A 12,583-nucleotide genomic window follows, 5' to 3' on the forward strand; every position below is an offset into this window, starting at 1 on the left:
GTTGCATCAAGACATTTTTATATGCAACAATACAAATGTAGTGTCAAGGCGGTTAATACCCCGCCGTCTGTGAACGGAGGCGGTGGAGATTTGAGACAAAACAGAGCATACACTGTTTCCTACGCCAGACAATGAAAATAAGAACAAATCAGATTGTATACAGCTCACAAACAAATCAGATTGTGGTAATGAAGATGAAGAAAAATCAGATAGCAAACAGATTAGATTGTCGTCTTTTGACAGTGACCTAAGTCGGTCTGCGGCAAACAAACAAGGGAGAAATTATTGTTTATTCCAACAATTTACACATTTTCAACGCACACTTTCTTTTTAGCGGAAAAAAGGTGTGCTATACAACTACTTTTTCAAATTATAAGAGAATACTGAAGAATATTATTACCAACAAAGCCTCAAGTCGCTGCACTAAATTCGACTGATAGAAGAGTTCTAATTGGCACCTTCAATCTTATTAAAAGGACAATAGTCATATTGCCAGCTTTGATCATTCAGTACATGTAAAGAAGACTTGACTTAAACCTTTGTTCTATATATAACAGCCTGTTCTCATCAAGTACATGAGGTTGAAGATTGAACAGGATTGCTGGGATAATTAGGTGTTAATGGCTATAATGAAGAGTATTTTAGTTGGGCTATGGATGATCAGTTGTTTTGTGGCAGCTGAAAAAGGAGTTTATGTGCCAGCCATGTTTGTGTTTGGAGATTCGTTAGGAGATGCAGGGACTAATAATTACATCCCTCACTGTAAAGCGCGTGCAAACTTCATACCTTACGGTGTTTCTTTCTTTCCCTACCCAACTGGTCGCTTTACCAATGGCCGCACCACTTTCGACTTTCTGGGTTGGTATCAATTCTTATTAAAGATTTAAAGGCTCAGCGCTCTTAATTTCTTTTGAGCTGAACCCATAATTATGCAATACATGATGCCTTAAGTAATTTTTATCCTTTTTGGGAAAAAATATTTAAAAGGAAAAAGAAAAATGAATGGAAGTATATGATGTATGGATAAGAATACATTATTCTTCCCATTTTAGACTGACATGCAATCTCTCAAAAATAACATATTATTATTGAATTTCAGCCCTCTTGATTTATTTTTAGCTTTATTAATCATACCAATGTATATAACTTAAGGCATCATCTATTGCGTGATTATGGATGCAGCTGCCTACATGGGGCTTCCCTTTAGCCCTCCATATCTGGAGCCAAAAGCAAATTTTAGCAGAGGGATAAATTTTGCATCAGGAGGTAGTGGATTGCTTGACTCAACAGCAGCTGATGAGGTCCCTTCTCTACTCCTTTCCTTTTCCTCAAATCAACTCAATGAAAATTCAATATTGGGTATGAAATAGAAATAGTTTTATTTAGATTCTGCACGATTACATCTGCTCTGTTGTAGATGAGTTTTGCTATAAAAGCTTTGATAAGAGCTACACCAATTACATGAATTAAGAGAGGCATCCTAATGCAGCTCTCTGTACATTGTCTTTTGCTTTCATTTTATATAAAATAAACGTATCTGCTTATCTTTGTTTCACTTTTAGATCGTTTGATTAAAATGACACCTTAGTCTTTTCTTTTTAATCTAAAGGAATAAAAATTTACTAATAATTTTCTTAAGAATTCTATAATAAATTTATAGATTTGATTTGAAAATTTTTTAGGTTAGAGTCAAGAATTAAAGAGTATCTATTTTATTGTCTAACATATTGGATCATTTAGTGGAAATGGACAGGAGTATATAATGCTTTTTTTCTGTGGGTAGTTTGCCTTCCTTATTTTGTAATTTTTTTTATGATTGAATAAATTTTTACCCTTCTTTTAATTAGAATTGTTAAAAAGATGATCTGTTCTCATCCCTTAGATTATTAGAAACTTACCCAATTATCACTGTAATAATTCAGTAAAACTAAAATAATAATAAACTAAAGTTTTATAATGTGCATATCTGATAACATTGTAAGACTGACAGATATCTGATAAATGAATTTATGAGTGAAATTTTTAAAAATATTAGGCCATACAAAAACGAAAAAAACTTAAATTTACATACTATTCGTTTTGTCTTGATCCTTACTAAATTCTATATCCTTCATGGTGCCAAACATTGCTCTAGAATGTCTTTGTGGAAGAAAATTGCAACTTTTTCTTTATTTTTCGAGTCCCAACCAACCAATCATAGTCTCCTCATGCATCCATATCAGTCCCCTTTCCAATAGACTTTAAAAAAACTTTTTAAAGCTATATTTATCTGGATATTATTCTAGAATTCCTCTCCAAAAATTGATAACAGAGAGCTCAGAAACCCTTTGGACAGCAGATTTGTTCACACAAAAAAATCAGTTCTGTTCTCCCTTTTGAGGAAAAAAAACAGAAGACAGATTTCTATTCTAATACAAACTTAAAATAACTCTGAATAGAGTTGATATTTTCTTTCATATGCAGTATGGAAAACTAAATATGAGCCCATTCGATGGAGAGGCTGGCCGTACCAGCAGTAACAGAACACTGAAGGAATTGTAGGAAAAACATGTCAGAACAGGGGAATGGGTCAGTACTATTACATGTTACTCATACTGAGACTTAGGTTTTGTAGGATAATAAAAATTATTGTTAAAATTGTTTTGATTAAGGTATGTTTTAATTTTGAAGGGTCTAAATCCTTTTACAATATAAAAGGATTAACAAAAGAACCATGAAAGGTAAAACAGTCAAAGGGGCGAACTGAACAAGTTTCATAAAGAGTAAGAGAGGGCAGCAATTAGTAGCAGAACCAATAGAAAATGATGACTCCAAGCAGTCACAAAGCAGCAGGCCAGAAGCTAGACATTCAAGATGGCTTAAAACCAAACATCAACAAGGGCTTCAGAAGAGGGGAAGAATGGGAATGGACTATCCTTCCAATGTTTAAAGGAGAAAACTTAGTCGAAGGACTCACGGTTACTCGGTTACTGCATCAAGTTCACCAGCCTTAGCAAAGTGTTATTTCCCAGTAGATTACAGGACCTGCCTATTAAAATGAGGTTGAGGACATTCAGAAATTTGTTCGTGAAAGAGGCTTTCAGACAAAGCTTGTTCCTTGCATGAGGAACTGAACCTTACCTAAGAGGTAGCTCCCACAACAATACACAACCATCTCAGACTTCATGAAATAATTTGAGACCTCACTAAAATCTTGGCACAAGGATAAATGTTCAGCATTATGCAAGTGGTTCATTCAGGAGGGTTCATAATGAAGTATTTGCTTCCAGACTCATGAATAGCATCAACAATAACTTGAATGATACTTTCATCCCAAAATTCTAAATAAGGTTCTGATAGTTTCATCCCAAAACTCTAAATAAGGTACTGGTATATGAACCTAGATAAGAATCAAGTTAATCTTGGTAGCATCAAAAACAGCAAGCCACCAAGCCACCTAAGAAATGCCTTACAAAGAATCTAGGGACTTCCTAGAAGAACTCAAGAGCAATACTTGAATGGTTTGAAGAAGAATAATTGGAATCTATTAATGAAAGCCTTCACACTCAGCAGACCTAAAGAAAACCAGCAATTGAATGCCCAGCTGCGAATAAAATCAATGTTTGGTCTATGACCAAGGAATCTCCCAATAAGAGTAAACTACAAGCCTGCAAAAATTCTATCCCCCCATGCATCAAGAAGAAGAAAAATGGCCCTAAAATAAGGGATTCTGAGAATCCTAGAAGGGGATATCCCCAAAAATTATAAGTTTTTGTTTGATATGATGATCTGTGAATCATGATAGAATTTTCGTTTGTAAATGTTTAATACCTTCCAAGGTTCCTGTAGATAAAACAAGATAGCGGTAATTGGGATTATAAATCCAACCATTTTAATAATGAGCTTAGAAGTTGCTTGCTAAATGTGACGAAATTCCTCACAAGGAAGGTGGTTTGACAGCAGAAGTAGTATTCATTGGCAGTTTTCAAATTGGCTTTCAACTCAAAGATAACATTGTTTCATTTTTTAAAAATAACACAATTGTTTTTTTGTAATGCAAGATTGCCAACACAAATTTGCCAAGATTTGGCATAATTTTGATGTAGGAATTTGACTAAAACTTTTGCTTTCATACTAATAATCATCTTCAACCTCGCAGAATATTATCACAATGGGTCACCAAGTAGTGCAGTTCGAACACTTTTCTTATATCCTGAGGAATACACACCCATCTGGAGCTGCAGAAGCGAAATCCCACCTTAGCAAATCCATATATTGCATTTCAATTGGAATAAACGATATTAGCTTCTACATAGTCAACCAGACTCACCAAAACAGTACTCCTCAACAGTTTGTTACACTGCTGCTCTCCAAATTTGATCAGTACATTGCTGTAATTTTCAGAAGCCTCTCTTTACATATTATTTTTGAAAGAAGGTATATAATTTTATGGACGAATAACATCATCATTGGAAATTTGTAATGTGATTTGACAGAGACTTTATCGCGCGGGGGCAAGGAAATTCCTTCTAGTGGGTATTCCGCCTATAGGATGTTGTCCTTCTTGGAGACTTATAAATAAAGGTGAATGTCTGGAGACCGCAAACCAGCTATTTGTGGCATATAACACTGCTATGAAGTCACATCTGGCGCACCTTAACCAAAAACTATCTGGATTAACCATCATACAATTCCAATCTTATGATTATCTCCTGAATATAATTCAAAACGGTGAAGCCTATGGTAAGATACACTCCAAAACAGTCCATAAACCCTATGATTTTCCAATTTTCAGCTTTTCAGTGATTTAGTTACTGAAACAATATAACCAATGTATATGTAAATTGTGGTGTGCAGGATTCAAAGATACAAAGTCAGCATGTTGTGGATCAGGATTGTACAATGCACAAGTACACTGTGGAAAGACGACTCCAAAGGATTTGTTCTGCAATGATTCAAGTGCATATATGTTCTGGGATGGTGCACATCCAACAGAAAAAGTTTATGCCATGTTTTCGCAGGAGATATGGAGTGGAAATTCATCTGTTATGTACCCATTGAATCTCTCTACATTAGTCCCGGGAAAAAAAGCTTCTAGTTACTAATAATGCCCAATCTCTGTATCCTTGTGTTATAAACTCCGATAGCAAAATTATCTACGTTGCAGAAATCCTGGCCATGTACATCCTTTCATAATGGATCAACAATGGGGACTTCACTATATTTAGTAAATAAATCTATTTTACTATTTTCCTGTTAAGAGAGTGATATTCATCTATTGTGTTGTGTTTAAATAGTATCTTATAAGCTTTCATTTGTTGGTTGTGCTTAAACAGCACACAATAAGCATTCATTAATTAGGTGGCTCTTAAGGTAGATTCTAGTCAGCTCAAACTTTTCACACTTTTTAAAATCGGCTTGTCTGGTTAATTTTCGTCCTATCACACTATCACATTATCTTATGTATCATATGCCGAAAAATATGGGCCTAGGTATAGTTTCTATAATGTGGGTGCTTTAGTTATCCGAATTATAAAAGAAAATAAAAATGTATCTTTTTATAATCGAATATTTAGACAATTAATGATATGCTTTTGTTTTCTTTTCCAATGTTCAATATGGAAGACATATGTGTTATATATTATAGAATAAGATATATAAGATAATGTTATAGAGAAACTAATCAAACTGTTGGATTTAAAAAATTGTGAAAAGATTGAGTAAACTGGAGCTCACTTGAACAGCCACCTAAGCACTCAATGCTTAGTGTATACTTTTAAGTCCAGCTTGACTTGTTTAGGTGGCTTATCTAAAATCACACTAATAGATAAGCTCTAATAGAGAAGAGAGTGTCATTTTAGATGAGCCACTTAAGCAAGACAAAGTTTAGAGTGTGTTGTTTAACCTGGAATCATATTCTTCTTATTCTTTAAATTGTTGATTAATTTTATTGTGCTCCATGGTTTTATACATGTTGGAATGGGTGAAATGGAACACTCATGTGTGAATGGATAAATTATTTATTTATTACTTATTGAATACTTTATAAGAAGACATTGAGTAGAGGTTAAGGGCCAACATTAAACAACACACAACTTTGACTACTTAGATGTGAGCCCACTTTTTCCGTTTACCATTCCCGTAAACAATCTTGTTACCACCAGTGGTAGCGGTCAGCAGTCAGTGGTTAGCAGTTCCCGCGTGACAATACAAAAATCAAATTCAAATGTTGTTGCCGTGTTGCTCCGGAAGTTTGGTGGGAGACGGAAAGTGTCTTCAAGAGGCAGTCGGACTGTTTCACAAGTATCCAAGCCGATCAGTTCATATTTTTGCGAGCGTCATCGCAACCTGTGCCAAAATGGGAGCGTTGGAACAGATTTTAAGTATTCGAAAAAGCATGAACAATAGACCCCTTTCATCGATGTAGTTGGAAATGGTCTAGTAGACATGCATTCAAAATGAGGAAGCATAGACAAGGCCCGAGAGTTGTTTGATCGAATGGCTCAAAGAAATGTGGTTTCATCAAAGCTTTGGAGTTGTATATGGGTATCCATCAAAGCACTAAGCATAGAGGAATTTTGTCATACGTAGCTACTATGCAACAAATGAAAGAATAGATAAGGCACGCGAACTATTCGACGAAATGCCTCAGAGAAATGTGGCCTCGTGGAATGCATTAATTTTAGGATGGGCACAAAATGAATTTTGCAAGATTACCTTAAAAATTTTGAATTATTGAAGTATTGTTTTTTTAAAAAAACATTAGAGTTGGGGATTTGAAAAATAAATTTAATTGCTATTATTGAAAATGTCTAAGAGTATTTTAAAGTGGATGGTCTCATGATTTTGTAGTCTAGTTGAAGTTTAAAAGTTTAACCTTCAAAATATTTTGCAAGATTGTTTTAAAATTTTAAAATTATTGAAGCATTGCTATTTAAGAAAAGCATTAGAGTTGAGCACTCTTAAAAAAAATTATTGAGTAATATTGAAAATGTTTAAAAGTATTCAAGTGGGTGTCTCATGATTTTGTAGCGTAGTTAAAGTTTACAAGTTTAACCTTCAAAATTTATAGAAGCTCACGGTTTTATGAATTTTAAAAAAAAAATTATAACAAAATATAATAATATCAAATGAAAACAAAATTAATTTGAGATAATTTTAAAGCTTTCAATGATTAATAAGTGGGAGAAAATTTTCCGAGTAGGAGCAATTATTTCTAACCCCATCTCAAATTTACTCACTTAAATTACAAACCAAAAAGTTGGGGTTAATACTTATTAGAAAAAAGATTTTAAGTACTCTGCCATTTTTTGGCCTAATGAAAGTCCCTTTTCCTTAAAAAAGAATTCTTGAAACTGCTCCATTTTAAAGTGACATAGATTTAAATTTAGATCCTAAAAATGATTACTTTCTCAACCATCTATAAAAAAAGAACAAATGGTGCAAGGTTCAAATGATAAGGAAATTAATGAAAGATAAAAGAATAAAAAGATCAATAGATGTAGTTGGATTGATGACCATAAAATGGTACATTCATTTTGTGTAGGAGACAAATCATATCCAAAAAAAAGAGATTCATGCAGATTTGGAGAAGTTGGCATGGGAGATGAAAGTAGGAGGGTATTTTATAGATTCATGGCATTTACTTAATGATGTGGAAAAGGAGGAAAAATAATTATATATCTACCATGATAATGAAAACGACAAATTTCTTTTGTTTTGTTAGATATGTCCCCCAAGAACAACTATTGGAGTTGTGAAGAACCTTCAAGTATGTGCTGATTGCACACTACAATGAAATTAATCTCTACAATTGCTACAAGAAAAAATGTTGAAAGGCATGTCAATTGTTTCCATGATTTAAGCATGGAAAATGTTTTTTATGGAGATTATTTCTAATAGTAAATGAAATGATATGGAAAATAAGATTGCACTATAATAATATGCACCATTTTATACCTAAATTAATATTGAAGGAGAAAAGTTTTACTTTTAGTTTTTAGAAATTTCTTCTGCTTTGTTTTTATTTTGTTTTGAGAATTTGACATTATGGACTATGACATTGTCTTTGTAAAAATATGACGTGCATAGGGTGTAATATAGATCACTATTATATATTATTGTGGTATCTATTAAAGATTGATTTTATGATAACATGATATTTAATTGAATTACATATTCATAAAATCAAAATATATACCATATGAAAATTTGGAGGATGAACAATGTAGTTTAATTGCATACATTAAGTACTCATGTTCATCTACTATTGTTTCTAATAAGACTAGTGTTTAAAATCCATTGGTTCTAATGATTTAGTGCAACATGATTATTCATTTTCTTCCTGATATGTAACTACTTGGGATGGTTACTTGATATATGGTTACTTGATATACATTGTTGGTTCATTTTGTTAGTCCTTATATTATAGACTTTGAGAACACTATTTATGATATTCATCTTGTAGATTGATGTTAGCTCCTATGGAATTGCATCATCTACTTCAAATATTATGGGGGAACCTTAAGACCTTGTTCCTTCTATACATCATCATTTGTCACACTTTGGCATTGAATCGAGACCTTTGAGTAACATTTGGAGGATGTGTCTTTGTATTTGTATAATGTTCTACATTTGTTTCCATTAGATTTTGGATTGCATCTTCATAAATGTAGTCTTGAATACCTATGATAATCTTATATAATCATATGTCTCACCTTGGTTTATGTAACCAAGGAGTTCTCTTTGTATTCTTAATTAATTCTCATTGTATACTTGCATCCTTTGTTAGAATAGCATTATTTTGTCATATTTTATCTATCTTGTGCTTTTATTGAAGCTCCTAGATCTTGGATGGCTACATCTTTAGCCAAATATTTTATTCTCTAGAACATTCTATACGAACTCTTACATTAAACAATCATTAAAAGGATAATCTTAATAATATTATGTTTTTTGTTGTCAAGATGTGTGAACATGTATTTTATTGTGAATTATTTGTAAAGATATTTGTACTTTCCTATCTATAAGTAATAAAATTTATATAGTTTTTTCTTTAGTAAAAAATGTGTACAAATTTTTTCTATAATACTTTCAATTGTTGATAGACGGGACAAGGTAAAGTAGTACAATAATTTGATCAAGGAAATTATATTCTCTTATCACTCAAGAGTACTAACCAACTCATCAAATATTTCATGTACATGAAATTAATAAATCTATGTTGTCAATATAAAAGTTACTATAAACCTCATCTATAATATGTTTTAAAATTATAACCATTATCAATATTCACCATTGCACATTGGTTTTTGTTAGTGCACATTGGAAAAACCTTTGACACTTGTAATACACATTTTATATAATATAATATATGCTTGGAAAGGGTTCCTCCTTCTTTCATAAGCATAATGTCCTCAACACTTTCAATACCTTGTCTAAATGAGGGATCATCACTTTTACAAATATTAAGACATTAGAGGAAACCTTGTATGACCAAACAATTAAACTTATTAATAAATTGATTCAAACCAGCTATATCATGGATTACGATCATATTGAATATATTGATGTGGACTTGAGAAAAATAACTATATTGAGTTTCATTTGTGTAGATGTAACCCAAATTCATGGTTTCAAGAAGAATTTAAGCATTCTTGGTGAATTTAAGCATTGTTTGCATTTGGAGGTCTACATAAGTATTTTAAGAAACAAAAAGCAAACCCCTTAATACACCAAATTCCTTTTTTGATTATGTTTGACTAAAACCACACCTGTTTTTCAAAATCTAGGACGATACCCATATGATTTTTTCTTTTTTATATGAAGTTTCAAGTTAAAATTTTGTCATTTCTTCAAACACAAGTAAAATTTATAATTTGTCTTGTTTGTACATATTGTTTTGTCGTTTCCCGTTTCGATCTTTGCCGATCAAAGAATATGACTTTCAAACGCATTTGTTATGACAAACAACAACATTCAAATTGTAAATAAATTGCTGAGTGTGCGATATATTATACAGACCAGATTTTTGCCAAGTAATGGATGCACACCCTTTTATGAATATATAAGACAAGGAAAAAAAGAAGCAGCAATACTCGTATATAGGCACAATCAGTGCATAGAGCTCATTTTTAAAATAGAAGATCAAAGTTAAAAGCGGAGAAGCAATATATAGGCGGCCAGGAACTGAAAAATGGTAAAAGTTTTGTGTTTAAGTAAAGCTGCATTTGTTCCTCCTTCACATTGTTTGCCAGAAGGAGTTATTATAGGACTGACCTAGTTGTCATTTCATGAAACCACATTTCTTTGAGCCATTCGGCCAAACAGCTCACAAGCCTTGTCTATGCTTCCCCATTTTAAATGCATGTCTACCTGACCATTTCCAACTACATCGGATGAAAGTGGCCTATCGTTCATGCTTTTACGGATGCTTAAAACCTGTTCCAACGCTCCCATTTTTGCACAGGCTGCGATTACGCTGGCAAAAATTTGAACTGATCGGCTTGGAGACTTGTGAAACAGTCCGACCGCCTCTTGAAGACACTTTCCGTCTCCCACCAAACTTCTGGAGCAGCGTGGCAACAACATTTGAATTTGATTTTTGTATTGTCACGCGCGGGAACTATAAATATTATTATCTCATAGACAACTTCTCTCTCCGCATAGACTTCTTATCCCATGATCCAAGGGTGCCGACGAGAGATGCCCTCGGTCGGGGTCCCAATCCCCATTGCAGATCCCACAATGTAGACAAGAAATTCTGTGAAATGGTCTGTCTCTTTTCTATCTGTCACGACGTGGTGGGATATATCCATCTGGCGTTCTTCTTTTACATTATTGAGGCCGAGGAATAATATATTCAGTCGGCTGACCGCTACCACTGGCTTTAACAAGATTGTTTATCGGAAGGAAACGGGTAAGAGAACAAAGAGATTAAGCGGGCCCACACAGGTCTGGAATTTTACAGGTTAGATGGCTGTTTTTCATTTTTTGATCGTATAGCTTAAAAAATTATTGGATTGTATGTATTGACATGTTATATTTTTCTAAAAACGTATATATGACATTTGAAATTAATCAACCTTAAAAATTTATAATAGATAATATATATTATATAATATTATTATTCATAATATGGATATATATTATTTTGGAATTTTTTTATAATAATATAAATTTATTTAAAATATTTTAAAATGGTAAGATATTATTGTGTAATTTTTAAAAATATTTTAATATGAGTTTTTAGAATAGTTTCTATTTTCTTATATGAATTTGGAAACTTGTCATAATTGAATCAATTTTAAAATATTTTAATATGACTTTTTAAAATAGTTTGTATATTCTTATATGAATTTAGAAACTTAGTAAATTTAATTTTTTACATATTTTAAATAAGATTGTCCTAAGATAAATTTAGAAGCCAGCAAGTTGGTATTTTAGATCATCCTTTTAACTTAGACATCACCTTATTCCTAATTTTCTTACCATCCTTTTCTTTGGGTGTAGATAGATACTTTACTTACATCCTTAGAACCCTCATCAATTGATTTTCATCTCATTTTTCTCACTGAGAAAATTTACAACTACTACATCCATTTTACAATTAGTGGTTTTAATCAGTCAATGCAACAATTAAGTTATCCTTCTATATGGGTAAAATTTAAAAAAACAAAATAGACCCATCCTCCTCTTCTAGATTAACACTAGTACTATGTAACTATCTAAAAATGGGACTAAAACAATTTATATGATTGGCTATCAAATCATCTTTCACATTTTATAGATAATGCAATTTGAAAAAGCTTGTTTATGAGACCCTTATTTTAATAGATATTGTTGATTCTCTTCTAGAAAATTGATGATGGTGGCTTCCTCTAAGACATTCAATAGAATGATATCTACAATGAAAAATCATGTCTTTCTAGATGCCATTTTATAATATTCACATAGAAAATCATCATTTTTAGATTATATTGTCGCATCTCTCTATTGATCCATTTTTTCTAATACATCCTCCGTTATTAGTTCTCATAGCTTAAATATGGAGCTATTTTAACTTCACAGTCTCTAATCATAATGTACATTCCATGGCTTCTCTAACCACACCCATATTTGTAAAACTACTAGAATAATACTTGAACTACATCCACAAAAAATCTAAAATAATATGAGAAAGATGTTCCCTTCTACATGAAGCCATAGCTTTGATAATTAAAAAAGGAAATTAATAATGGTATAGAGGAAATAATTAAAATTTTAACACAATATAAATTTACAATGATTAATCATATGAATTTAAGCTAAAAAAATTTATAAACAAATGATAGAGAACAAATAAAAAATGAAAGCCTAGACAACATATTTTTGTATAGGGTTTCAGGTCCCTTCAAAACTTGTTTTCCCTTAATCAAAAACATATTTATGCCTAAAGGCCATTACATGAACAATCTTTACCACCAAAGAGATATAGTTTGTGTTAATATTAAGAGACTATACACCAATACAATCCTTATTCCTATAATAGTAAATGAACAATATAAAAGAGACTATAACCCACTATCAAATGCTCCTATTATATAGAAATGTTGAGAACTAGAAA

At 32.1% G+C, this 12,583-nt stretch overlaps 1 protein-coding gene across 2 annotated transcripts; it reads left to right on the forward strand.

The window, feature by feature from the left end:
- Positions 1-489: 489 nt before the first annotated feature.
- On the forward strand, positions 490-5,239 carry LOC131049815 (GDSL esterase/lipase At1g71691). Of its 2 annotated transcripts, XM_057983894.2 has the most exons (5): positions 494-858; positions 1,183-1,301; positions 4,139-4,372; positions 4,476-4,722; positions 4,837-5,239. In XM_057983894.2, exons 1-5 carry the CDS (start codon positions 621-623, stop codon positions 5,082-5,084), a joined length of 1,086 nt encoding a protein of 361 aa, XP_057839877.1. In that variant the 5' UTR covers positions 494-620; the 3' UTR covers positions 5,085-5,239. The 2 variants fall into 2 exon arrangements, with proteins under 2 accessions (XP_057839879.1, XP_057839877.1); XM_057983896.2 differs by lacking the exon at positions 4,139-4,372 and having other exon boundaries at positions 490-858.
- The last annotated feature ends 7,344 nt before the right edge of the window (positions 5,240-12,583 follow it).

This window comes from Cryptomeria japonica, chromosome 7, assembly GCF_030272615.1.
Source record: "Cryptomeria japonica chromosome 7, Sugi_1.0, whole genome shotgun sequence".
In the NCBI taxonomy this organism is placed as follows: Eukaryota; Viridiplantae; Streptophyta; class Pinopsida; order Cupressales; family Cupressaceae; genus Cryptomeria; species Cryptomeria japonica.

Bases quoted from the DNA above. Each gene is read 5' to 3' on its own strand.
- LOC131049815 (XM_057983894.2), top strand. From the start codon at position 621: ATGGCTATAATGAAGAGTATTTTAGTTGGGCTATGGATGATCAGTTGT. The intron at 1,302-4,138 runs GTCCCTTCTCTA...TCAACCTCGCAG, and splicing joins ACTCAACAGCAGCTGATGAG to AATATTATCACAATGGGTCA. The intron at 4,723-4,836 runs GTAAGATACACT...TGTGGTGTGCAG, and splicing joins TCAAAACGGTGAAGCCTATG to GATTCAAAGATACAAAGTCA.